This window comes from Giraffa tippelskirchi, chromosome 5 (genome assembly GCF_054371585.1).
Source record: "Giraffa tippelskirchi isolate mGirTip1 chromosome 5, T2T-mGirTip1v1.2.pri, whole genome shotgun sequence".
NCBI lineage: Eukaryota > Metazoa > Chordata > Mammalia > Artiodactyla > Giraffidae > Giraffa > Giraffa tippelskirchi.
The window spans coordinates 29225043-29251715 of NC_137279.1; the positions used below are offsets into that span (position 1 = coordinate 29225043).

The 26673-nt window shown below is 57.8% G+C and overlaps 2 protein-coding genes across 40 annotated transcripts in view; one reads left to right on the top strand and one right to left on the bottom strand.

The window, feature by feature from the left end:
- Positions 1 to 3373: 3373 nt before the first annotated feature.
- The window catches only part of MMEL1 (membrane metalloendopeptidase like 1), a 51699-nt gene continuing 28399 nt past the window's right edge, over positions 3374 to 26673 (bottom strand). For 8 of the 39 annotated variants that reach the window (XM_081488430.1, XM_081488429.1, XM_081488428.1 and 5 more), the window contains 13 exons: positions 23458 to 23594; positions 23010 to 23103; positions 21599 to 21727; positions 21060 to 21158; positions 20536 to 20619; positions 20023 to 20126; positions 19680 to 19738; positions 19334 to 19453; positions 18761 to 18894; positions 18596 to 18661; positions 17914 to 18009; positions 17370 to 17446; positions 16860 to 17298 (listed from right to left, as the gene is read on the bottom strand). In XM_081488430.1, coding sequence (XP_081344556.1) covers positions 17199 to 17298; positions 17370 to 17446; positions 17914 to 18009; positions 18596 to 18661; positions 18761 to 18894; positions 19334 to 19453; positions 19680 to 19738; positions 20023 to 20126; positions 20536 to 20619; positions 21060 to 21158; positions 21599 to 21727; positions 23010 to 23103; positions 23458 to 23594 — 1299 coding nt within the window. In that variant the 3' untranslated portion in view covers positions 16860 to 17198. Of the gene's footprint in view, positions 5000 to 5264; positions 5380 to 6501; positions 6661 to 7824; positions 8034 to 8505; positions 8593 to 9967; positions 10105 to 11288; positions 11428 to 11981; positions 12058 to 13098; positions 13281 to 13543; positions 13601 to 14742; positions 16079 to 16859; positions 17299 to 17365; positions 17478 to 17913; positions 18042 to 18595; positions 18662 to 18760; positions 18895 to 19333; positions 19454 to 19679; positions 19739 to 20022; positions 20127 to 20535; positions 20620 to 21059; positions 21159 to 21598; positions 21728 to 23009; positions 23104 to 23457; positions 23595 to 26673 lie in introns of those variants that run through there. The other 31 variants (XM_081488440.1, XM_081488437.1, XM_081488454.1 and 28 more) reach the window with 11 other exon arrangements.
- On the top strand, positions 12782 to 15875 carry PRXL2B (peroxiredoxin like 2B). Its single transcript, XM_081488460.1, has 7 exons — positions 12782 to 12922; positions 13113 to 13317; positions 14015 to 14066; positions 14622 to 14685; positions 14765 to 14840; positions 15134 to 15252; positions 15729 to 15875. The coding sequence occupies exons 1-7, from the start codon at positions 12860 to 12862 to the stop codon at positions 15753 to 15755; spliced, it is 606 nt and encodes a 201-aa protein (XP_081344586.1). The 5' UTR covers positions 12782 to 12859; the 3' UTR covers positions 15756 to 15875.

Sequence of the window (26673 nt, forward strand, 5' to 3'; positions counted from 1 at the left end):
ACGTGAGTGTACAGAGTGCTGGACATGGCCCCGGGGGGCAGGACTAGACCTGATTCATTTCTGAATCCCCCAGTCCAGGGCTGAAGAGTGGGGGCCCATTGTGCAGGGTGGGGAGTGGGGAGTGCAGCAGGCAAGGAATACCTGGCAAGGCTTCCTTCTGGGGGCAGTATGGGGCCCCCAGGGCTGTCCTTGTCACCTGGCGTTGACCAGCAGTGAATGTTAATCCATGTCCTCATCAGCCTTTTTCTTGTAAAAGTGAAACATGCAGTTCCCAAAACTCACAGCCTGAAGAAAAGGATAGAGGAGAAAGTGGAGATTGTCTGTGGCAGCCCTTCCCCCTCTGCCCCAAACTCCCATCCCTCCATCCCCCATCCCCAAATCCAGAAGCTTTACCAGGCAAAGGGGCCCATGGCGAGCACCTTCCCTGAAAAATGGTGTCCCCACCCAGGGGGATTTGGTGAGGAGTTTTACAGCAATGGGTCAGCAATGGTGGGATTGCTAATAAGGATCAGGGTGTGGGCAGGGCCTGCACTCCTTTAATCTGGCCTCAATTGTTCTCCTCCCTTGTCCCCTCCCTTCCCTGGTTAGCAACTATCTGAATCTGCTCTTTGGAACTCGGGGAAGGTCATGGAGGCTGGAGTCTACTCCTTACAAACAAGAAATGGTGGACACAGAAAGGCTTCTGTGCCAGGGAGCCCCAGAGGTTCTGATAGGTTTCACTGTCAGGGACAGGGTAAGTCAATGATGGAGCATCTCAGTACATCTCGCTGAGCGGGTGGAGCGAGGCTGGAGCTGAGGCTGAGGGAGGAAGGAGCAGTCACCGCATCAGCAGTCACTTCTGTGGCCTGACTGCGATTGTATTCAGTCTGCAGTCAGACCTGGTTGGCATGTCTTTGTGGGCATTGGCTGTGCTGTGCTGTTGTTCTGTTCACTGGGAAAGCAGCGAGTGGGCAAGCGGCTCTCCTTGACCTCACTGTTGCCCATTGGGTTTGTTCTGAGTCTCTGCTTGGTGCCAGGTGCTGGGGACACAGACAGCACTGAATGAGGGAGAAAGTTTGCGGCCCTCGGGAATTGCATTCTGCTACGAGACTGTTTGCCCTGAGTCCCATCTACTCTGGATTCATGTGTTGAAGTGCTGACCCCCAGCATGGCTGCATCTGGAGATGGGCTGTCAGGAGGTGGATGGAAGGGATGGGCGCTGGTCCCAAGGGACTGGTGTGCTCCTAAGAAGAGAGACATGGGGGATGTGGGTGAGGACACAGCAAGAAGGCAGCCATCTGCGAGCCAAGGAGGGAGGGTTCAGGCCAACCCTGGACACCTTGATCTCAGACTTCCAGCCTCCAGACCTGTGAGAAATGATTTTTTCTGTTTAAACCCTCCAGACTCAGGTACCTTGCCATGGCAGCCCTCACCATTAGCCCCACCCCCTTCCAGGCAGGCCCCAGCCCCATCCAAGCATCCCTGATCTCCGTCACTCGTGGTGACGTCTGCCTGCTCCCAGATTTCACATCAGTGCAGTCATGCAGCCTGGCTCTTCACTCAGCATAGTGACTGCAGGGTTCTTCTGATGCTGTGTGCACTAAGACTCGTTGTCTTATTGCTGAGTAGGGTCCCATTGTACGAATATGCCATGCTTTATGTGTTTACTTACCTATCTGGGTGGTTTCCTGCTCTTGGTTATTACTGGGAAAGCTGCTCTGAACTTCTGTAAACAAGTTCTGATGTGGACGTGCGTGCGGGCTAGGTCGCTTCAGTCATGTCTGACTCTGCCACCCTATGGACTGTATGTTGCCCTCCAGCCTCCTCTGTCCATGGGATCCTCCAGGCAAGAATACTGGAGTGGGTTGCCATGCCCTCCTCCAAGGGATCTTCCTGACCCAGGGATCAAACAAGCGTCTCAGGTCTCCTGCATTGGCTGGCGGGTTCTTTACCACTAGGACCACCTGGGGAGCCCTCTGGTGTGGACACGTCTTCTCATTTCTCTTCCTTATTTACCCAGGAGGGGAATTGCCTGGTCCTGTGTTAGGTGTGTCTGTAAGTTCGTAATAACTTGCCAATCCGTGGTCCAAAGCGGCCATTTCATGTTCCATTCGTCTCTGGGAGTGTTGAGATTCCCAATGGCTCTGTGTACTCGTCAGCATTTGGTCAGATGCTAATCTTGGCTGTTCCGTCGGTTTCAGTTTGGGTTTCCCTGTTGACTCATGATGTGCACTGCTTTGCCGGTGCTCTCTATGCATCTTCTTGGGTTTGAAGGATTTGTTCGAATCTCTGCAAAATTGGATTGTCTTACTGTAACAGTTCCCTGGTGGCTCAGATGGTAAAGAATCTGCCTGCAATTTGGGAGCCCTGGGTTTGATCTCTGAGTTGGGAAGATCCCCTGGAGGAGGGCATGACAACCCACTCCAGTATTCTTACCTGGAGAATCCCCATAGACAGAGGAGCCTGAAGGGCTACAGTCAATGGGGTCGCAAAGAGTCAGACATGACTGAAGGACTAAGCGCAGACCCTGTAACAGTTATATCTTTTGGCTCCAAGATGTTAATGTATGTGATGTGAGTATTTTTTCCCTGCAGGTGGTTTGCCTTTGCTCCAGCCCCTCTACAGGTTGGGCCATGGCCAGCAGTGTCGCCACCCCCTCCAGATCTCACCAAGACAGGACCCGGCCACACTGCTCGCACAAATTCTTCCTCATTGTACACCTTTGTCACCTTGTCTCCTGGACTCCTCGGGCTCCTAGTCATACTTCAGAGCCCTGCCTGGCATCTGCTGCCCAGAAGTGAGCCTTTACCACATGAAGCTACTTTGGCTTTTTAAAAGAAATTTATTTTTTAAAAAAGATTTACTTATATTTTTGGCTGTTCTGGGTCTTTGTTGCTGTGCACCGTGTTTGTCTAGTTGCAGTGAGTGGGGGCTACTCTACTTGCTGTGTGAGAGCTTTCCATTGAAGTGGTTTCTCTTGTTTTGGAGCATGAGCTCTAGGTGCTCAGATTCAGTAGTTGTAGCTCGTGGGCTCTAGAGCTTAGGCTCAATAGTTGTGGCACCTGGGCTTAGTTGCTCCATGGCACGTGGGATCTTTCCTGACCAAGGATTGAACCTGTGTCCCCTGCATTGGCAGTGGACTTTTAACCACTAGACCACCACAGAAGCCCTACTTTGACTTTAGACTTGGCTTCCTCACTAGACCATGAGCCCCAGGAGGCCATCCAAGGCATTGCAACCCAATGCTGGGATGTGGTGGGGAGGGGACGGGGCAGGGGGAGGATGGTCCAGCCAGCAGTGCAGCTCCCCATTCAGGCTTCGACTCGCTGATGAGTGTGGGTAATGTTGGAGCAGTCCAAGAACAAGTTGGAAAAGAATTTCCAGACACAGAACATTTCAGAAGGGAATGAGTTTATTAAGAACAAAGAGCAGAGGTAACGTGGGCACTGCGAGCGCAGCGGGCCAACCTCCTGACAAACCAGGGAAAATGGACAGTTTTTGTGGGTTAATAGCCAATTGTTATAGCAAAAATCCTGCTGGATGGTTGGCGTTAGGTGATTGGTTGGGGAGCTATAGAATGCTTACTGGAGTGGGCATCTTTGCCTAATGGGGAGTCAGGAAGCTCCTTAGTGATCATCAGGGGCTTTTGGTAACAGTTACAAAGGGGCTCAGTCAGTTTCAGAGGTGACCATGGTTCTGGGCTCTGCTTCTGTGGCCTTGGGGGGAGGCCTCAACAGGTAAGTCCTGCTCCTTGCTGTGCCTTAGTTTCCCTACCTGCCCAGCATGGGCAGGGTGAATGAAACAATCTCTGAGGATGTATCAGATGTGGGGAGGATTCAAGATGTTGGGGCCCCCACCTGGAGGAGCACCCCAGGAGATGGGAGGACAGTGAGGGCGTGGGAGGGAGCAGAGGAGGTGCTAGTGCCCCAGACCAGGCCCTAGGCCCCTGCCGTACTATTGGGGTCCAGAATGTTCTAAAGCGCTACTCAGAGTCCATCATGGCCAAGCCAAGGATGCAGGGGGGTGCAGCATTCACTGGAAACCCCCAGGTGCCTGCAGGCAGCGGGGAGACAGTGTCTGTGTAAATAGTGGGACAGGAGCCCAATCTGATGTACCCTCCCAGGGGGATGAGAGCTGTGCTGGTGGGTGTCTCACAGGGGCTCCCAAGCCGCTTTGTTGAATGCCCTCCATGCTGCCTCCAACCCTTGGAGTCTGTGGGGCTGGAGGCCGGGCTGGGGGCCAGCTCTACCTCTGAGCTCTGGGAAGCTTTGCAGAACAGGAAGGTGGTCAATCCCCGCCCCACCCCCATGACTGAACCCCTGCCGTATCGCAGGTTCTCCTCCTCAGGCTCCCCTGGAAATGGAAGTAGGTGGTGACCATGAGCATGTGATGGCTGCTAGCCAGTTCTACCAGCAGAACTCCTGCCTGGGGAGAGCTGGGCAAAACTGGCTGACCCATGTGCCTGCAGCCTGGGGATGTGACCTCTTGGAGTCCTGCCCTCCCAGCGTCCTGCTCTGTGGAAGGCGGGGCTCCTCACACCCTCCTTTTGCAGCCCAGAGGTCCCTGCCCCTACCTGCTCCCTGTCCATCTGAGGACTGCCGAGGAGCTGAGAAACCTGGGTGGGGACAGCCCCAAGACCCACTGGACGGGAAGATTGGGGTTCGTGTCTGAGCACAGTTGGCCGGGGTTGCGGGGGAGACTCTGGGCAAGGCCTGTCCCTTTCTGAGCCCCATCTCCCCTTCAGCGAAGTGGAGTAAAACTGTCCAGCCCAGCCCTTTTCCAGAGACAGGTGGGGATGGACACAGTGGGGAGCCCCTGTGGTCATCAGAGATGGCTCAGTACACTCTGCTGCACCTCACAGGTCCTCTGGTGGTCGGGGAGGAGCCACCCTCTGCAGAGCTGAGGGAAACGGGGTAAACAGCCAGAACCACAGCCTGGCAGAGGTGGGGACACGCACTGAGCACACTGCATGGGAGCCGCCGGTGCTTCTCTGGAGGACTGGTTACCGTTTCTGCAGAGTCTGAGACAGGTAAGGGGGAAGCCGAGCTGAGCTCCTTTGGTAGGCTCAGTGTTGTGGGGAGGAGCAGGTGGGCTCTCTGGGGGTCAGAGGAAGGGGAGGCGCAGATGACCTTTGGGGGTCACCTGCTTCTATCAGAACTCTAATGCATGAGGGAGGGGCCGGGAAGCTGGTTCACTGGGTGAGGCAAGGGGAGGATCTGTGCTTGTGGGGGCCTCAACTCCCCACTTACATGCCCCTCCCCTTGTGGCTCAGCCAGTAAAGAGACCTTATGCAATGCAGGAGGATCTGGGGTTCAATCCCTGGGTCAGGAAGATCTCCTGGAGAAGGGAATGGCAATCTACTCAATATTCTTGCCTGGAGAATCCCATGGACAGAGGAGCCTGGTGGGATACAGTACATGGGGTCACAGACAGTCAGACACGACTGAGCGACTAACATTCACTTTTACTCCCCATCCTTTGGCCTGGTCAGCTCCTGCCGCCCACACAGGCTGCACCCCTCCCAGCCTGACGCTGGTCTCCCCACCCCTCCCCTGAGCATAACCTGACTCTGAGCTGTCACCGAGGGGCCTGCTTCCGCGGCAGCTGTGGGCCCAGGGGACACTGAGGCCTGGGGAGCAAACCCTTCCTGCCTCAGGTGACCCCTCTGTGGCTTTCCAGGACGCTGCAGCCAGGGTCTGAAGGGTCCTGAGGGTGGACATGGAGCCTCTGCGAGATGGGATCCACCATTCTGGTGCCCGGGGCCCAAGGCTGACACCGGGAGCCTGGCCAGACCCCTGAGCCTCTGCCTGTCCCACCAGCCAGCCCCATCCCCACTCCTGCTCCTTGAGTGTGCCCTAGTGACCCCCTCCCTCCCCAGTCCCTGCCTGGACCATGTCCCTGTCCTGACCTCACTTGGGCCTCTGTCCCGCAATATCCAGATCTCCTGGACTGACCCATGTTGCTGGTGCCCAGTCCCCCTGACCTCAGGAGAGCCAGACCCACGCTCAGCAGAAGACCCCTCTGTGGGCCCCCCCACCCACAGCTCCACTCAGGGGTCTCAGGTGACCCCACTGCAGGTGAGGGCGCTCCCTGGCCTGGCTGCACTTGGCTGGAATGTGCCTTGGGGTGGGACCCTGGGGCTGGCGCCCATTTCCACCCCCAGCTGGCAGCCAGTCCTTGGTGATAAGCGCAGATACTCCTGCAGCTGGGTGGAGACCACCTTCTCCTGGCCAGTGTGGCTCCCCTGCCAGTCCAGTCCTCACTCCTCAGGGAGGCCCCTGACAGCCAAGCAGAGCCTGCCCTGGAACCAGGACCCTGGGCGGGGCCTCTCCCAGCCCCTGGCCCAGAGCAGTCTGTCTCCCTTGCTGGCCGGGCCTGTGAGCCCCAGGGCTCAGCAGGCCCAGCGCAGGCCCATAGGGAGGCTGATGGGCTGTTCAGCCTGGAGGGCCTTGGGATTCCTGGGGATGGGGTTCCCACTCTGCTGCAGGGGGCCATGGCCTGAGCAGGGCAGTCATACTCAACCATTCACGGAGCTGGTCTGGGTCCACTGTGGCATTTCTGCAGAGCGCATTCAGCAGCAGGGCTGATGCCCCATTTCACAGAGAGAGAGACTGAGGCCAGTGCCATCTCTCTTAGGCACTGTACTTCCTCCTCCTGCATTGCTGTGCCCTGGCAATGACCCTGGGCAAAGAAGAGGATGTGGGGGCTGAGTGCTGCCCGAGAGCAGCCCTGGAGGGACCTCCTCTGAGGGGCTGTTTCTGGGGGTCAGCACTATGGGCTGAGGGCAGACACCCCACCCCTCCCGGTCCAGGAGCCCTTCCACTCACAGCGCCCACCAGCAGCGGCATGAAGTTCCTGACAGGGGCACAGATAGGGGCACCCCCTGTGGCTCCCATTCTTTCCCCCGAGATTCTCACAGCCACACTGCACAGGGGATCTGGCCTTGGTACCTGCCAGTTCATTTTTGGCCAGAGCCTGGGGCTCAGAGTGGCCCCTGTGAGAGAACCAGGCCCCAAGAGGGCCTGACATTCTCGCAGAATGATCTGATATACCCCGGAAGGCTCACTGTGGGGCCATGAAGAGCTCAGGTGCCTTTAGGTCCCTGTGGGTGGGCCGCACCTGCCAAAAGTGTCCAGGTGGCAGTGGTGGGCAGGTTCCCTTTGGCCCTCCCAGCCCTGAGTGCCCTGGACCCCTGGGTGGCAGGGTACCAGGTGAAGCAGCTCTGGGGGGAGTTGGCTGGTATACTGTGTGCTCCCTGCACCCTGGGGAACTCCGCCATCCCCCTTAATGCCTGATTGAGGGTCTGCAGTGCCAAGTCTGTGACCCACGTAGGAAGCTGACCCCAACCCCGAAATCCTGCAGGCAGACGTGCTTCAGCACAGAGGGTACCACATGTGGCTGCCACCAAAACCTCTTCTGTGATAGCAGGAATGGGGATGACTGTCCTGGGGCTGGCCCCACGCCATCTGCAGAGCAGGCCAGAGGTCTCAGGAGAGAGGTGAGCCGGAGGGGCTGGGCACCCTGATCCCCAGGTCTTGGGCCAGTGCAAGAGCAGCCTAGTCCCCTGAAACCCTCTGAAGACACAGACCCCAGACCCAAGCCTGAGGAGGCAAGCCCAGCTCCCCCTCCTGGCCTGGGTCCTTGGGCCCCTCTGCCCAAGGCACTCTCGTTGCTCAGGCACTGAGTGGTAGGACCAGCTGTGAAAACTGCCCTCCTGGGATCTTCTCTCCCGAGAGGATCCTGGAGGAGTGCCAGCCCCAGACCCAGTAAGTGGTCCTGGTGGTCTTAGCCCCATGTTCCTGGGAGGTAAGGGCCCTCCCTCAACAGAAAGCCCGCAGGCCTCACCCTGGCTGCTCCCCGTCGTGTGCCGGCATCCAGAAGACGTCCCCTGCATCCTGGGCTCACACACACATCACCCCAGCAGAGAGAGCCAGAGCCAGCTGGTACCGGTTTCCTGCAGGTGGATGATGGCTCTTCCGTGGAGCGGATGCAGAGGGGTGCTGCTGCCCCTCCTGTGGTTCTGAGCTTAGGGCTAGGGGAGGGCTCCAGGGGTCCTGTAAGGGAGGTTCTGGAAGTGAGGACCCCTCTCTTGCAGTGGGACCACCACAGGCTGATCCCCTGGCCCCCAAGCTGACCTGGGTGCTCAGAGACTCTGGAGGGAGCCTGAGGTCACCAGACAGGGTGGGGGACTGCCACAATGAGGGAGTCTGAGGGTCCTCTCTCCCCACTCTGCACCCCCTTCCTCTTCCCAGGTCTGTCCCTCTGTCTGCGGCATCAGCTCCAACAGTTTCCATCCCTGACACGGCTCTCTCCATACTCCTCCTCCTCTGGGCCTGTCTCTCTCCCGCTCTGGGTCTTGAGGCCTCGCTCTCCTTTCTTCCTTGCCCTCCCCTTTCCCGTCTCTCCTTCCTCACCCCATCCTGTTCTCCCTCCTCTTGTCCCCACCCCCACCTGCCACCCTCCACCCCAGAATGGGGGCCGGAAAGTCAGATAGACCTGCGTTCACACCCAGAGCAGCCCACTAACCATGTCGTCCAGGCCACTGCCTCTGCCTCTCTGAGCCCAGCTGTGGGGCGGGGACCCTTATGGGCACATGAGCCTCAGGCCGTCCAGCTGCTTTATTCAGGGAAGAAAATCAATGGGTAAAGAGCTTGATGAGAAATAGGATATTTACACAGTCTCAACATGTCTCCTGGAGCAGGCTCATTGCTGGGAAGTGTCCTTGCTTCTCATGACTTCCCAGAAAGTTTGAGGAGAAACAGATTTATAGAATCTGAAATCATCTCCCCCCAAATATATCTTTTTTGAAATTAAGTTTTGGCCGTGCTAGGTCTTTGTTGCCGTGCAGGCTTTCTTGGGTTGTGGTGAGCGGGGGGCTAGTTTTTGTTGCAGAGCTCAGACTTCTCATCGCAGTGGTGGAGCGTGGGCTCTAGGTGTGAGCTTCCATGGCTGTGGCTCCCGGGCCCTAGAGGGTGGGCTCAGTAGCAGTGGCGCACAGGCTTAGCTGCTCCACAGCACGTGGAATCTTCCTGGACAAGGGATTGAACCTGTGTCTCCTGCATTGGCAGGCAGATTCTTTACCACTGAACCCCTAGGGAAGTCCCAAATATATTTTCAATAGCAAATGAAGGGAATTCCCTGGTGGTCCAGTGGTTAGAACTCAGGGCTTTCACTGCTGTGGGCCCTGGTTGGAAACTTAAGGGGGCTTCCCTGGTGGCTCCGACAGTAAAGAATCTGCCTGAAATGCAGGAGACCTGGGTTCGATCCTTGGGTCGGGAAGATCTCCTGGAGGAAGAAATGGCAACCCACTCGAGTATTCTTGCCTGAAAAACCCCATGGACAGAGGAGCCTGGCAGGCTAGAGTCCATGGGGTCACAAGAGTCAGACACAACTTAGCGACTAAACCACCAGAGGAACCTGGTGGGCTACTGTCCATGGGGTCCTAAAGAGTTGGACATGACTGAGTGACTAACGCTTTCACTTTTTCTGGGGAACTAAGATCCTGCAAACTTGGTGACCAAAACCCAACCAACCAACAAAACAAAGAAACAAACATAACAAAGGAAGAAATGGAGCTGAACATGACTCTAGTTTAGAAATCCCTTCCAAATGTGATATCCCTATGAGGTGCATTCAGGCCCATCCTGTCCAGTCCAGCCCCAAAAAGGAGGAGCCCACAGGCCTGTCCTCTGGATGAACTGGGGCTCAGGGGGCGGTGGAACAGGGGAGTGTGATGCCACGAGGGGCTGGTGGCTGCCGCCTCACAGGGCTGGCTCAGTGCCTGCGCTGCTCAGGGGTGAGGGGAGGGCTCAGGCCGCCTTGGCTGATGGGGAGGTGGGTGGTGGTGGGATCAAGCCCTTTGAGTAGCAGCCCCTTTCTCTGCAGGGTGGAGTCTGAAGCGAGCTCAGGAGGGGTCCCACCAGCTCCCCTTGCCTCCACACTTGGGCGTGGGTGACCGGAAGCCCCCAGCAGGCACGATCCGATATACCTCAGGCGTCCGCATCCTGGCCCGTCTGTCAGCAGGTTGGCCCCTCCCAGTGACCTCGGTTGCTGTGTCCTCCACAGCCCCTGCAGTGATATCCAGCAGGGCTTGCAGCTCCTGGGGAGCCGTGTCCACTTTTTATCCTGCAGGATACATTCATTAGGCTCAGCCCAGCTCCAGCTCCCAGGTGTCTCAGGGCTCCTGTTTCTAAGGGAGGAGTTGGTTCTCTCTTTACAGGTTTGCAGGCAGGGCTGTAGCCGAAGGGCCCAGGAGTACCAGAGGCCTGGGAGCTTCTGCCCATCCCAGCAGCATCACCTGAGTTGGGGGGACAGGCATTATCACCTGGAGAGAGACTCTCCCTCTGATGGGTCTCCTGTGAAACAGATACACCTGTCAGGAGGGGCTAAACAAAGATGGGGGCCTCTCCCCAAGAAACTGACCCTTTCAGAGACAGGTGAGGCCAGGAGGACAGGGCTGCTTGCCATCCTGACCCCCAGTGGCCCAGGGCACATGAAGAGATACAGGGGCAACCCTGCCCACTTCCTCACTGCCAAACCCTGGTGCCTAGCTTGCCCCAATCTGACCATCAGGCATAGAGTAGCGGGTCAGCACTTCAGCGAGGAGGGTCCCCCCACCTTTCAAGGAGGACATTGGGTGCTGCCTGGCCGGCCTACTTGGAGCCTGGAACCCAGGCGACCCAGGGTGAGGACGTAGCAAGGATGTGCTGACACACCCTGAGATGACTGCCGACCTCTCTAATATGGCTATCATTGCTGAGAATCTGCTCCTCTTTGGGTGTGCATGGGGCTTCCTAAAGGCCAGAGCTGCATCTACGCAGCCCAGATCCTGGTGTCCATCTGGGACCTGGCACAGACCAGGAGCCCAGGGCAGGGCAGAAAAGAGGAGAAAGGAATAAATGAACAAATCGATAAAGTGAAGCACACCTGGGCTCTCGGTGGGGACACAGCCCTGCTCACAGGACTGCTACACTTTTATCCCAGTACCTCTCCCAGCTGCTTGCAGCCTGCCCTCTGCCCCCACTACCCCCTCAGGGTGGACAGGAGCTTGAAGTCCATGGCAGTGAGTGGGCATTAGGGAGGCAGAGAGCTCCCTTGGCAGAGGCCTCCGCATCCTGTCCCCCTGCCATCGAGAGATTCCACGACACAGTGGCTCTGGCTCCTCGGGAGGTCCACATTCCCAAGGGGCAAGGAAGGCTGGGGAGACTCTTTGGAGTCTGCCTCCTCTGGGTCTGAGGGATGGAGCTTGGAGGGTCTCTGGGCTGTAACTCCTGGGGACCTGAGCCTGGATGGCCCACAGCTTTGCTCACCAGGTGGCTTTCTGGTTTTCAGGCCTGGCCAGTGTATCATGCCAAGTCCCAGATGATAAACGCTCCAGGAGGAACGTGTCCTGTGCCTTTGTGCTGTTGGTCCCAGGGCTTACTTCCATCTCAGAAGGGCTGCTGCACCCTGGAGAGACGAGAGGTGGGGTGTGGAGCAATACACGTGGCACCTGGGTGCCCGACGCCCAGAGACCCCCGAGGTACCATGGCCTCCCGGGCTGCATTCCTGGGTTTGGGAACTGTGACATTTCCTGTTGTTCCTCCTTCCTTGGTGGACAAGGGGCTCCTTGCCGCTGTTAGTCTCTGCATGGCCTTTCCTTCCCGCCTTCAATACCCAGGAAATTAAATCCTCCTCTTTTTGACATAGTAACTCAATTTTTGGGCCTGGACTTCCAGCCACCCCAGCACCCTCATCCTCCTGAGGCCCAGGGGCAGGTTGGAGGCAGCAGCAGCCATCTTGGGCCTCGGTGTTCCCCCTCTCTATCGGCGGGGTGGGGTGGGGTGGCTTGTGGAATACAGTGAGGTAGCAAGAGGGGGCGCCCCTCTTCCCAAATCCCAGGTGGGCTGCTGGCTGTCGCTTCCTTCTCCAGCCGAGAGTCTGGGGCCTGGAGCCGCCAGAAACCGCAGACTCTCCGCCGGGGGTCAGGGGACACCCAGGTGGGACTCCGCTGTCCGGCTTGCCTTGGCTCCACCTCTCAGCCTCCGTGCTAAGGGCCCTCGCTGGTAAAACTGAGCGGTACTGGAAGGCGTCGCAAGGCTGTCGCGAGGAAAGACAAATTCAAAAGGCACCTGGCAAACTGCTGTTGTTTCTTTCAGGTCTATTTCACCCAAAGTTTGGGAGTTAAAGCAGATGTTTAGCTGGCATGATAATGGACAGTACTTTATGATGAAAGCCAGCACGGACGTGTAACTCAGAAAACGCTGCACTGTCATGGACTTTCAAGATACGTTTTATCTTGGTCTTGTTAGACCACGGAAAATCTAGGCCTTCGGGCTTCTTCGGCCTCCTCCACCAGATGGGACCCCACCGGGATCCTAGGACCCTGGCCGCTCCGCCCCTTATCTTCCCGCATACCATAATCGAGACCGCTGCTCCCGGCAGGGCGCTTCACTCTGCCCCGGCGCGCCGCGTGTCTGCGGCCGGGTTGCCAAGCTCCGCCCGCTACCAGCGGCACCTTTGGCTGGCGGGCTCACGCATATACAAAATCTAAGCACTAACAAATACTGAGCAGGCCCGACCCTGCTTAGCATCCGAGATCAGACAAGATCGGGCGCGTTCAGGGTGGTAAGGCCGTAGACACAAAATACAGAGGCTATTTTGCATACGAGCCGCTCCAGTAGGCGGGGCCAGGGCGGAGCCGGGCCACTGCACTCCCAAAGTGGGGCGGGGCGACGCCTGGGGGCGTGCCCATGGCGGAGCAGGGCTCGCGCACGCCCAAAGTGGGGCGGGGCGACGTCTGGGGCGTGCCCGAGGCGGAGGCGAGTTGAGCGCTCGACTGCAGGCTGAGAAGGCTGTAGGGGACACGGGCTCGCGGCTGAGATCTGGGGCGGCCGGCGCCATGAGCACCGTGGACCTTGCCCGCGTTGGCGCGTGTGTCCTGAAGCACGCGGTCACCGGGGAGGTGAGGCCGGGCGGGCTCGGGGCGGTGGCTGCGCCCCGGCACCTGGCAGCGGCATCCGAGTCCCGCGTCTGGGCGGGGGACGGTGGGGGTGGGGAGCTGGCTGGACGTGAGCGGCCCCGGAGCGGGGTTCGGGGTGTGGACGTGCTTGCGGGCCGTGGTCTAGCGGCGCTCCTTACCCGCCCACACGCAGGCCGTAGAGCTGCGGAGCCTGTGGCAGGAGCAGGCGTGCGTGGTGGCCGGCTTGCGGCGCTTCGGCTGCATGGTGTGTCGCTGGATCGCCCGGGACCTCAGCAACCTCAAGGGGCTCCTGGACCAGCACGGCGTGCGCCTAGTAGGCGTGGGGCCGGAGGCCCTGGGCCTGCAGGAGTTCCTGGATGGTGGCTACTTCGCGGGAGGTGCCTGTGCTCCCCACTCTCCTCCCCCAGCACCCTCCCTGAGGCTCAACTGCCCAACCCCTCTGAGACCCTTCTCCTCCTTAGACTCAGGGCATTCGCCTGCCTCCTCCTCCAGCCCTGACCCTCCTCTCTGCAGGAGCGTCTTTGACATGCTCCTGTGTCCTCTCCCTTCCCCTCCTACTTCCTCCCTTTCCCCTCCCTTGCCTCCTCCAGCTGTGGCCCCTACCTGCCTGCCCAGCCGTGATGTTCCTCCCACTGTGGAGGGCTCAGTGGTGACTCTGGCCTGGAATCAAGACCAAAAGTCTTTACTGTGTCCTCTGCCAGCCTCCCACCTCCCCAGGAGCCTGATCCTGAACTTCTCCGATGTTTCCCCACACGACCAGCAGGAGTGGCTGAGCCTAGAGCCCAGACTGCACCGGCTCCCACCCCACCCCACTAGCCTACCTCTCTCTCCAACCTGTGATGTGCCCTCACAGAGTCCTGCTCCTCCCTTTTCCCCCTGTCCCCTTCTGGGCCTCTGCCCTTCCTCTTAACAGTGGGGGCACTCAGCCCTGTTCTGCCTCTCCTGGTCATGGGTGGCTGAGCTGGGCACCAAGGGTGGACAGAGGGCCGGATGCAGGAGGATGAGCCCTGGGGTGAGGGGTTGGGGGGAGGGAAGACAGGCCAGGGGCACACAACTGTGGTGTCTGCTTTCCAGAGCTCTACCTGGACGAGAGCAAGCAGTTTTACAAGGAGCTGGGCTTCAAGCGGTGAGCTGGGAGCTCCGGGCTTCACTGCTCCCCTCTTCTTCTGCCTTCCCCCCTTCTCCTTGGCTAAGTGGACTCTGGGGGCATCCACTGCTCCAGTCAGCCCTACCAGGCTCTCTCTTGGGTGCCTGTGACTGTTATGGGCTATAGGTTAGGCTTTTCACCCAGGACTTCTCCCTTGCTGGCTGCAGTGGGGGCCTGGGCCTAGGGCACCAGTCAGGGGCCCCTCAACCACCTTGGGTGCCTTGCCACAGGCTGGCTGCCTTGTCTGATTGGCGGTGCCAGCTGAGCCAGATCCCCGGACTCACCCTGTCCACACTCCCCACACCCTCTGTAGGGCCCCAGGCCTGCCAGCCCATGGCTCTGGCAGCTGCCCCTGGGGTTGGGCCAGTTGCTGGCCTGACTGCCCCGTGTCCCCTGAGCCCCTGGCGAGTTGTGGTGGGGCTTGCTTGTGGGAACTGGTGGGTGTGTCTTGTGGAGTTGGGGTCGGGGGCAGGCTCTGGGGCCCAGTCTTTGGTGCAGAGTTGGAGCCCGCACGAGCCAGCTGTGTCTTGGCAGGTACAACAGCTTGAGCATCCTGCCGGCTGCCCTGGGGAAGCCTGTTCGCGATGTGGCCGCCAAGGTTTGTGAGGGCCAGGGTTGTATGGGGCTGGGGTGCAGGGTTTCTGTCAGGGCTTACTTGGGCTGCTCCCCTCCTCCAGGCCAAGGCTGTTGGCATCCAGGGGAATTTGTCCGGGGATCTGCTGCAGAGCGGAGGGCTGCTGGTGGTTGCCAAAGGTGGGCTAGGGCACGGGTGTCAGGGGTCAATGTTTGGTCACGGGGTGGGGGTCGGGGGGGCCACCTGCTTAGGTGGGAAGGTCTTGCTGAACTTGACTCTGCCCTAACCCTTCCTCCCTCCCTCCCTCTGGCTTGTTAATCACAGTTTCCCTCTTTGCAGTGTGGCCCAACTCTAAGTGTCCTCTTAGCTGGGCAGGGTGTGGCCAGAGCAGCTCATGCATCTCCATAACCAGGTGGGGTGTGGCTGCACAGGGGCACCCTGACCACTCCACCCCCGCCCCCACCTGCTGCAGGTGGTGATAAAGTGCTGCTGCACTTTGTCCAGAAGTCCCCAGGTGACTACGCCCCCCCGGAGAGTATCCTGCAGGCCCTGGGCATCTCTGCAGAGGTTGGCCCCAGCGAGCCACCCCAGGTGAGCCCAGGCCTAGGGTGGGCACTGCACTAAAAATGCCTCCCCCCAAACTCCCCAGGGTTGCATGCTTGATGTGTCCAGACTTTGAGCTGGACCTGGATGGCTTTAGGTGATTCTGTGCCCACGGCAGCTCCAGGATGATACTGTCGCCTGCCCCACTTTGTGGTGACAGGCTAGGGGCAGGGTGGCCATACAGGCGGGCACAGCAGGGCCTCTCTGTAGGACAGGGGGTCACTCAGGGCCTGCAGAGAAGAGGAGTGGCCTGTCCTCTCAGCCTAGCAGGGCCGGGGTTGTCCCAGGTGACTGTAGCCCATCTTAGCATGGTTCTGGTGGCCGACCTTCTTGCCCCACGTGGAGGGGACTGTCCAGCACGCTCCTCCTCCTACTTGGGCCTTAGATCCCCCTGGAGGGTGGGATGAGCGGCTCTTGGCCCCAGGGGCATGGCCGGCCTGATAGGGCCCCTGCTGCCTCCACAGTGCGATGAAGAGGCATGCTCGAGGTGAAGGTCCCAGGAAGTGTCGCCTGCCCCCGGCACACTGGGAGCTGGATGTGAGCAGACTCCAGAATCTCTGGGTGGCCTGGTCTGTGAGCAGCGATGAGCATTAAACTGTGGTTTCCAGGCAGCGTTTCTTCATTGCCTCTGAATCTTGCGCTCAGCAGCCAGGGCCTTGATCACTGTTGGTTTCATCTGGGCCGGAGGGTGGTAGTGCGTCCCGAGGCTTCACTTTCCCCGCTAGGAGAGTCATTTTCCCTGGTGGGTTGGTGGTGGTGGACACGCCCCTGGCAGTTTCTCTGGAGACCCTGGGCCTTTGGTGCCTGCAGGGGTCTGCAAACAGGCCCAGGGTGTGGGAGATAAGCGTGGGGTGGGCTCCATCTGATAGGAAACACCCCAGGTGGGAGCCCAGCCTGGGGGGCTCGGGGTCAGAGTTCATGTCTGGTGGGAGCTAGTTGGGTTCTAGGGAGCACTGCTAGACAGCTGGGGACTTGCAGGGAAGCCCTCCTGGGGGAGGGGCTTGCCTAGGGAAGGTCCAGCTCCCTGAGGCCCTGTCATGTGGGGGTGACCAGCACCTCAAAGTTGACAGGTACAGAGCAGAATTCCTGTCCTGCCTGGCTTCAGGGGCTCTCATCTGAGTCCAGATGAGTTTCTCAGCAGTGCCCCTCGCCCCGTGTCCCCTGTTCTGAGCCTGGCCTTCTAGCTGTTCTCCCTGCCCACCCAACCCCCTCACCCAGCCTCTCTGTGGTCATTTAAAACTCAGGGCACATGACAAGCTTTAACCTCTCACCGGCTTCCAGTTACACAAAACCCCACATCCAGATAGTGGGGTGCAGCTTGCATCCCCTCTGCCCCATCCCCCACTTTAGTTCCTTCCTGAGTCAGGAGCCCTTCGCCTGTCTGAAGCCTCGGCATGGGGTGGGCGTTTGGGGGCATCGTGGTCACTGCTCTGTGTCCAGCACAAGGACCCTGGGGGTCTGTCAGGAGTGCCCTGCCATGTTCCCACTCGGCCTCCAGCTGTCAGTGGCAGCTGCAGCGGGAGAGGGGGTACTTTCTCAGGTACTGTCACCCTGACGGCTCGCCCTGGGCCCTGCTACACAGACAAGGCAGCCGCTTCTTTAAAGCGTTTACTTAGCTGAAGTCTGAAGCTCGTGGACATCTGAGGAGGACGCGCTTTGGAGAGCGGGCGGAAGACGAATGACCGCGTCTACAGGGCTGCGGTGGGCGGCGTAGACCCTCGTGGGCGGGCCCCGGGGCGGCGCCGGGCCGGGCGGCGCTCACCTCCGGTTGTCTGAGGCGACAGCCGCCGTCCAGGCCCGGTGCGGAGGCCGGGCGCGGCGCGGGTGGGTCGGCTGCTGGCTGCGGGGTCCCCGTCGGCGGCACTGTCTCCGCGGGGATGGGACGCCTCGGGGCGGCGGGTGGGCGTGGGCCGCGCAGCGCGGCTCGGCCTTGGCTACCAGACGCGGCATCGCACCTTTGGGTGCATGGGGGAGCCCTTCCTGCAGTGGAACGCGTCTGCGAAGGCGCCCAGGTTCTGCAGCGAGCCCAGCACCCTGCGGGTGGACGGAGGGGCCTGAGACAGTGCCGGCCTGGGCGCGGGGGCGGGGACGCCAGGGCCACTTGCCTGTACTTCAGGGGACTGTGGACGTCAGTCTTGATGGACTGGATGGCGAACTCTGGCCGGTAGGATCCGCACCACACCTGTGGGCGCATGAGGGGCGTGGCTGCGGAACTGGGGAAGGGGCGGGGGTGGGATGCAGGGGTAAGGAGGACCAGAGGGGATGCCCCCCCCCACGCCCCAACAAGGGCCTGTGGAGGCGGGGCTCCCTTAGGGCTGTGGCGGTGCGGGAGTGTGGTCTCCTTCCTCTAGGCACAGAGGAGTTCCGCCAGGACCCCTTGCTCCTTGGGTGGGGAGAGGGAAGGCAGCCGGTTGCCCCCTCCTTCCACAGCTACATCTGAATCTTCCCCAGCCCCAGCTCCCCTGCCATCCTTTCCCTCCATGAAGCCCTCTTGGCCCATTAGTTCTGGTTCTGCCTGGCTTGCCAGCCCATAGTGTCCCTGGAGGCACCCTGTAGTGAGGGCTCACCAAGGATAGGAGGTGGGAGCCAGTTCCCAGCGGTGAGTGTGGGGGCAAGTGGGGAGGATGGGGGTGGGGAACTGACTCCCACCTGTGCGTAGTTGATGAAGAACAGTTGCTGGTAGGTCAGTTCCAGGCCTGGCAGCTGCTGGTCCTTGCCGCCTTCTGCCACCCACTTCAGGTAAGCCTGCAGGCACCAAACGGGTGCTGGGCCAGGGCCTGCCCTCCCAGGGGCAGCACCAGCCTGGTCAGGACTCCTGATCCTTGGCTTGGGGCAGGATGGAGGTCTGGCTCCCAGGCCTCCCCTGGTGGGGGTCCTGCCTCTGCAGCGTGGAGCTTCTGAGCACCCCAGGGACCATCTGAGCACAGAGCCTGGCTGGGCTCTGTGGGGGCTCACTGCCCGGGCAGCCTGCCCCACAAATGAGCTCCTGACACCCAGTGCCCAAGGCCGTCAGTGCAGGGGTGTTGCTGAGGCTGGAAGGTGTGCAGTGACTGTCACTGTCTTATTTGGCAATGGACAGTGGTCTCCCCAGAGTGCAGAGGCCTCAGCTAAGGTTGGAGTGAAGTGAGGGCCAAGTGACTAAGGTACTTGCCCACCTGTGGCCAGCAGGCTCCCCCAAGGCTCTGTTGCCCCCCCGTCAGATGAAGAAGGGTCCCAGGATACACCTGGGCTTCGGCAGGGGACAGTCCCTGCCACACTGAGGGGCCTGTCCCCACCTGGGCCTGACCACTCCCTTCTCCCACCTCCTCCGGGGGGCCCTACTTGGACCCACCTTGTATGCCTGCCGCACCCCTCCATTGTCAGCGATGTTTTCCCCGAGTGTGCTGAAGCCATTCACCTACAGGCGGGAGACAGGATCGGGGGGGAGCGCCTGGGCTGCCCTCCTCCGCCCTCCCCCAGGCCAGGGCTGCAGCGTGGTCCGGGGGTGGCCGCTCACATTCTGGTCATCAGCCAGGTCCCAGGAGTAATTGCCATACTGGTAGACCATGCACTCTGACTGCTCCCTGAAGTGCTGGGCGGAGAAGTTGCTCCACCAGTCCAGCATGTTCCCGTTCTTGTCGAAGTTCCGGCCTGAACGGGGAGGTTAGGGGAGGGGTAGGCTACCCACGATCCCCAGCCTGCCCAGTGCCAGCCTCTCCCCCACATTCTCCTGGAACCCCCGTGTCTGGAGCTCACATGAGCAGAGAATGGGCCCCCGGGTCGGGGCCGTTCAGGCCCTGGGGGACAGAAGGCTTCAGTGGTGTCCACGCCACCCCCAAGGTCAGGGCCTGGGGTCTCTCTTAGGTCACTGTGGACTAGTGACCCTTGCTGTGATGTCCAAACTCTCCAAACCCTGGGGGCCCGGGGCTGCCCTCAGAAGGTCTGGGTGGGCCAGCCCTAGGGGAAGGCCAGCCTCCCTGGGTGGCAGCTTGAGGCCCCTGGAAGCAGGTAGGGGGGGTCCCCCAGGCAGCAGTGGGAGGAGTGAGTGTGTGACTGGAGGTGTGGCTCAGAGCCCTGAGCAGCCCCCCACCATTGTCGTCAAAGCCGTGGGTGATCTCGTGCCCGATCACCATCCCGATGCCCCCGAAGTTCAAGGCCTGCGGCTGCTCCTTGCTGAAAAAAGGGGGCTGGAGGATTCCGGCGGGGAACACTGTGGGGGTCGGGGTGGGGAGAGATAGAGTAAGCTGTAGGTGAGCACAGGCTCACCCATGCTCAGAGCCGGGCTCTGGGCAGGCACATCAAGGGGTCCTGCCATTTAACCCCACGGCCAGGGAGGTAGAGGTTATGACACCCCCCCTCATTTTACAGAGGAGAAAAACCAAGGCTCAGAAGGCGGGAGGGCAGGACTAGAGGAGTGGGGTGGGGAGGGAACGTACCAATCTGGTTTCGGTTTGGAGAGTAGAAGGCGTTTACCACGGCGGCCCCGATGATCCAGCTGTGGAAGACAGGTGCGTCGTTCAGAGCCCAGCTCTCCTGGGCCTTCCCTCCAGGACCCTCTACTTGGCTGACCAGAGCCCACTCTGATGCATGCCCAGCGGTCATGTCACTGGGCCAGCACTGCCAACGGCCAGGGGTGGGTCTGGGCCAGTCTGAAGACTTGGTTTCTCCCTGGGGCCCCACAGACAGAGGGCAGGCACAGGGGGCTCGGGGTCAGACCACTGCCCTCCCCAGCTGGCCTGGCGCCTGGGCCATCCCCCACCCCACCCCATCCCCACTCACAGGTTCTGGTCCACCTTCTCCCTAAGCTTCTTGAGGCTCCGCTGGGCCCCAGCCTTTAGATTCTGCAGTCCGTTCTCAAAGTACAGATGCTCCGAGAAGTTCACCTATAGGAGAGAGGTGGTCATTTCTGGACATGCGTGCGGGGTCCTCCAGGGGCTGGCGGGGAAGGGAGGTCAAGGATGGCTGCAGGGCCTCAGGACTCGCCAGGCAGTCCTGCACGTGGCCCACAGGATCTGGGTGCAGGTGGACTAAGGGCCGACCCTGGCTGTGTGTTTACTGGGCAAGATCCAAGACCCTCCTGGCCTCAGTTTCCCCACTGGTAATGGAAGGTGATACTGGAGCCCCGGCACATGGCCAGATGACTAAGTTAGGAGGGGTCCACGCCTGGTAGTTGAGGGCCCAAGGTCCCCTGGGCTGGTTCATGGGTAGGTTGGGCTAGGGCGAGGGGACATGTGCGGCTCTCGAGGGCCCCTGGCCTGGGGGTGGACAGGGGGGCGCCATTGGAATACGCACATTGAAATACTCCTCATCCAGGTGTTTGTTCCCCTCCTCCAGGATGTAGTCAGGGTACCCGATCTGCTCCCGGATGTTCATGGCCTGGGGAGGAGAGGGGACCAATTCATGCCCACCCAGCCATGGGCATCCTGGTTCTGTCCCCACCATGTGGGTCAGGGGCTAAGGGACTTGGCTTTCCTTGCAGGCTGGGGGGAAGCTAATGGGGACAGAATGTAGAAGGGCTTGACTGGAGACCGACCTTCACCACCGACCTTCATCCAGCCGCCAGCCGGGATCTGGGGTGGGGGTAGAGCCGAGCTGCCACGCTGCCCTCTGTCACACGGGCCCAGAGGGACCCTTGCTCCTTGCAGCTGTGGCCGCCCCCACCCCTTGCTGGGGGTGCAGGGGGTGCTTATCTCTGTCCAAAGCCCCTTCCTGAGCAAGCCCCACCCCCTGCTCATTGCCCTCTCTCTGAAGTGGGTGTGGTGATGGTCACCCCATGGCCCTCGCACTGGGACCGCCCTCCCTGGCCTCCTTCCCACCTTCTCCTGGGCCTTCTTCTTGGATGACTCGTCCATCCAGCTCAGCTCATCCAGAGTGTCCACGAACACTGCCCGAACCTTGTCAATGAGCTCTCTGACCTGCAGGAGTGCATGGCCCTGGTGCGTGGGGGGGCCAGCACTGGGTCTCTGCAGGGGGCTGGTACCTCTGAATGTGGAGGGAGTTTGGGGTGGGATCCGACCCCCTGGGCACTTTGTCCAGGGTGGGCCTTCTGACCTCCTGGGCAGGGTCCTCATGGCTGCACTTTGTCTGGGGTGGGCCTACGGCCTGCCGGGCCCTGGACTCATGCCTCACACAACTTGTCCCCCTCCCAGGCAGGCCAGCAGGGCTGGGGGTGGGGCTGATGGTCCTGTGGAGGGCACAACTTCCCCGAATCCCTGTCTGTGACAGGGCACTAGAGCAAACACGTGCTCCCCAGTATGCACAGGCGCTGCTGGACAAGCAGGACCCCCTGACCAGGGGCCAGGAGGTCCCTGCAGGGAGGCTGCACCGGGCCCAGGGCGGCTTGTGGAGCACCCACCACGTCCTTGCTGTCACCGGGGAAGGCTTCCTTGACATAGAGTGAGCCCACAGCGCTCTCCATGTTGCTGTTAACGTAGCTGACGCACTCCCGCCAGCGAACCTCCTCCACCGTCGTGCCGTAGAGTGCCTGGCATGGTTCACGTCGTCATCATGTTTGCCAACTCCTACTCCCCTGGCCTCAGCCCCAGGGTGCCCGGGGACCAGTGGGGTACATGGGGGAACTCAGACACTCCCTTTCAACCCTGACCCCCAGAGGTGGGAAGACAGGGTGTGTGGCTTGGAGGGTGGGGCTCCCGGCCCAGGCTGGCCCATGGAGGCCGGGGGCCCTCCTTGTCCCCTGTCCCTGGCCTGACTATCTGCTCTGCAGGAGTCCAGCCCCACCCAAAGCACAGGCTGGCATTGACCTTAGGAGCCTTGTCTAGCTCAACCGTGAGCCACCAGCTGCCTGGGGCTCTGTTTTCCCATCTTCAAAGTGACGATGAGAATGCTTGTGGTTCTCGGGGACACAGGGCACAGCCCACCAGGCTCCTCTGTCCACGGGATTCTCCTGGCAAGAATATTGGAGTGGGTTGCCATTCTCTTCTCCAGGGGAATCTTCCCGACCCAGGGATTGAACCCGGGTATCCTGCATTGTGGGCAAATTCTTTACCATCTAAGCCACCAGGGAACCACCTGACTACACTTTTCCTGTCTCCAAAGTGGTGGTGAGAATGTTTGCTGTCCTTGGGGACACAGGGCACAAGATGGAAACGTTTCCCCCATCAGATTTCCGGCACCGAGTCTTGGCCAGCCTGGAGCTCTGGCCCAGCATCTGGCCCCATGCTTCAGGGCTGTGGGGTCTCCTGAGCGCAAAGTACTCTGTGGCTCAGCCTCTCTCCACTGAGCTCCGGGCTCCACCCTCTTCCCCAGCTTGGCTGCTAGTGTCTCCAGCCTGACTGCCCCAACCTGGCTCCCACTCTTAACACCCCCGGGGCTCTCAGTGCCTGTGGAACCCAAGAGCTGCTCTGGCCCACGATTGCCAGTCCCCCACCTCATCTCCTTCCTTCCCCCATGTGACCCTGGGGTTGCTGCCCCAAGACCTCTGCACTGGCTATTTCTGCTCCTGAGGAATCTAGCTGCGGTGTTTTCATGCCTGGGTCATCTTGCCTGAAGGTCTCTACTGTCTACACAGAGAGGCTCTCCCTGCCCTCATCCCCTCCCTTCGCATCTTACTTGCTGGTTTTAAAGAGCAGATTAAGGTTTCTTCAACTGGCCCAAGAGGACCAGTGCCTCGTCAGCCTCAATCATGGCTCTGACCCCAGGGTAGACTTCGGTGCTTGGCCCACAGCAGGTGGTCAGTGTCATAAAGGGACAAGTGGCAGGCCAGGTTCAGCATACGGGGAGAGCCACTGGGGCGGGGTGTCATTCACCTTGCGGTAGCTTGCACGCGCATCCTTGAACCGCTGGCTCAGGCTGCTGATGCGGTCCAGCACCAGGCGCCAGATCAGGTAGTTCTGCATGGTCCTAGGGCAGGAGGCACAGGGAAGCAGATGGAACAGGTGGGTGGTGCTTGCCCAGGGAGAGGATAAGGTTTCTGGCCCTTGGACAGCAGGCTTCACACCAAGCAGGGAGTTCAGGGTGGTGGAGGAAACATCCAAGACAACCACCACATACATCCTGCCTGCCCCTGGATGCCTCAAGGAGGGGTTCACGTCTCTAATATAAGGTTCCATTGGCCATGAGCATTTACCCCCATCATGTCCCTCATGCCTCAGAGTGATGCTTTATGGGGTCCTTTCCTGAGAGGAGGAGCTGTTAGGGAGGAGGAGAGAGCGGGGAAAAGATGCTGAGGCCTCTTGGGGCCTTCCTTGGCCCTACCTGGGTGAGTAGACATCGATGATGCCCTCAAGATTCTGGAGGTAGGGGATGCCATAGACCACCACTTCTTCATCAGGCAGCAGATCGATTTTGACAGAGGATAGCACAGATTGTATGAAGAGAGTCCAGTTAAATCCCTGGGGATAGAGGGATGGGGAGAAAAAAGGGGAGGTGGAAAGGTAGACAGTTCTTAGGCATCCAAGAAACCCACCCCTACCAGAGAGTATTCTGGAGGAGAAGGTATGTTTCCTGGTGGCTCAGATGGTAAAGAATCTGCCTGCAATGAGGGAGACCTGGGTTTGATCCCTGGGTCAGGAAGATCCCCTGAAGAAGGGAATTGAAACCCACTCCAGTATTCTTGCCTGGAGAATTCCATGGACAGAGAGCTACAGTCCTTGGGGTTGCAAAGAGTTGGACACGACTGACTAACATGTTCACTTTTTCAGGGAGAAGGTGCAGGTAATCAGAATCAGGAAAAAGGTGGATGACATTACTGCAAGCCTAAAAATGGTGAGAAGAGATTATGCCATATATTTGAAAACTCAAGTACAATGGAAGAATTCCCGGAAAAACGCACTCAGCAAAGACAAAAGAAGAAATCAGAAGAAAGTTTTGCATGTAATAATTTGAATGTGTGCATGCTCAGTTGCACCCGACTCTTTGTAGTCCATGGACTATAGCCTGCCAGGCTCCTCTGTCCATGAAATTTTCCATGCAAGAATACTGGAGTGGGTTGCCATTTCCTATCCCAGGGGATATTCCCAACCCAGGGATTGAACCCATGTCTCTGGTGTGTCCTACACTGGCAGACAGATTCTTTACCATTGAGCCACCTGGGAAGCCCAAAGACATACAGAGGTAGTAAACTGGATATTTAATTAAAATATTTTCACATAGAATTTTCCAGACTTATATGGCTTTTCTGGTGGATACTGACATTTAAAGAAGACATACTGTCAATTTTACTCAAACTTTCCAGAGAAGGGAAAAAGAAAAAACTGTTTCAACTGATTTATGAGACCAAGAATAATCTTAATATCAAATAAAGATATTACAAGAAAAGAAAACAATAGGCCAGGAACCTGCCAGGCAGTCCAGGGGTTGAGACTTTGCCTTTCAACGCAGGGGGTGTGGATTCAATCCCTGGTTGGGGAGCTAAGATCCCACATGCTTCCCGGCCAAGGAATCAAAGCATATAATAGAAGCAATATTGTAGCCTGTTCAATAAAGACTTTAAAAAATGGTTCACATCAAAACATCAAAAAAATCTTAAAAATGCAATTAGAATTCATCCATACCTGTATAAAATGGATAATGCAACAGAGCCAAATTAGATTTACTCAAGGAATACAAGTGTGGTGTAATATTTGAAAATCAAATCAATGTTATTCTCTGTGATAACTGAATACAGAAGAAAGATCACATGGTAATTTCAGTAGAGGCAGAAAAGTTGTTTAAAAATGAACTATCTATTCATGATAAAGACTCTGAGCAAATTAAGAACAGAAGATAAGTTTCATAATCTAATAAAATGATCTATACAACAGGCTAAAGAATGCTGAGTGCTAAAGAATTGATGCTTTTGAACTGTGGTGTTGGAGAAGACTCTTGAGAGTCCCTTGGACTGTAAGGAGCTCAAAGCAGTCAATCCTAAAGGAAATCAGTCCTGAATATTCATTGGAAGGACTGATGCTGAAGCTGAAGCTCCAATACTTTGGCCATCTAATGTGAAGAACTAACTCATTAGAAAAGACCCTGATGCCGGGAAAGGTTAAAGGCAGGAGGAGAAGGGGAGGACAGGATGAGGTGGTTGGATGGCATCACTGACTCAATGGACATGAGTTTGGATGTCCATTTGCAAGCTCTGGAAGATGGTGAAGGACAGGAAGTCTGGCATGCTACAGTCCATGGGGTTGCAAAGAGTCAGTCCCGACTAAGTGACTAAACAACAAATACAATAGGAACAGTGACAACAAATAAAACCCCACTCTACAGCAAACAAAATTAAGAGAAAGCTTGCAAAACATTGTAAGCTTTTCTTCTGAAATCAGGAAGGAAACAAGATATCTACTCTCATGACTTTAGCATTACGCTAGAAGTCCTAGCCAGTTCAATAAGACAAGAAAAAATAAAATCAGTAAGCACTGAAAAGGAAAAAACATATTTTTCATAAAGGACATGATTCTGTATATATAAAATATGAAAGGATAAACTATTGGCACTACTACATGCTTTGAGTAAAATTTCTATATACAAAGTATTTTTATTACTATATACTAGGAACAAGCAAGATATATTATAAAATTATACCATTTGCAATGATATTTTAAAAACCTAGGAATAAATCTATTGAAAGATATTTAAGACCTTGAAATAGAAAACTATAAAACTTACTGAGAGAAACAAGATAAAACATAAACATATAGAAGTAAATATATGAACAGTTCATGGATCAGAAGATTCAACTTTGTAAAGATGTTGATCTTCCCCCAGATTGACACTTAGATTTGAAGCAATTCCTATCAAAATCTCAGCAGCTTTGTGAGTGTGTGTGTGTGTGTGTGTGTGTGTGTGTGTGTGTGTGTCTGTGTACTTGGCTAGCTGACTCTGAGTCTTGTAAGAAATGTAAAAGTTCGTGGAATAATCAATTTGATCTTGAAGAACAGAGTTGGTAGACATCAAAACTTATCACAAAGCTATAGCAACAAAGGTGGTGGGTGCTGGCATGTGAATAGACAGAGACCAATGGAACAGAAGAGAGTTCAGAGATACACACGCAGGTGCAAACACACAGACACACATGCATGCAGAGACACAAAGACACTCAGTCTTTAACAAAGGTGGCACACAGAGCAATGGCTGATGATGGAGTCTTTTCAGTGAATGGTGCTAGATCATCTGGATGGCCACAGGGAGGAAATGAAACTATTCCTTCTCACTCTATATAAAAAAATCAGGACTTCCGTGGTGGTTCAGTGGATAAGAATCCTGCCAGTGCAGGGGACATGGGTTCGATCCCTGGTCTGGGAAGATTTCACACACTGTGGAGCAACTAAGTCCGTGCACCACAACTACTAAGCTCATGTGCTGCAACTACTGAAGCCTGTGAGCCTAGAGCCTGTGCTTCGCAGCAAGAGAAGCCACTGCAATGAGAAGCCCATGCACTGCAATGAAGAGCAGCTCCCACTCCCTGCAACTGGAGAAAGCCTGCCAAAG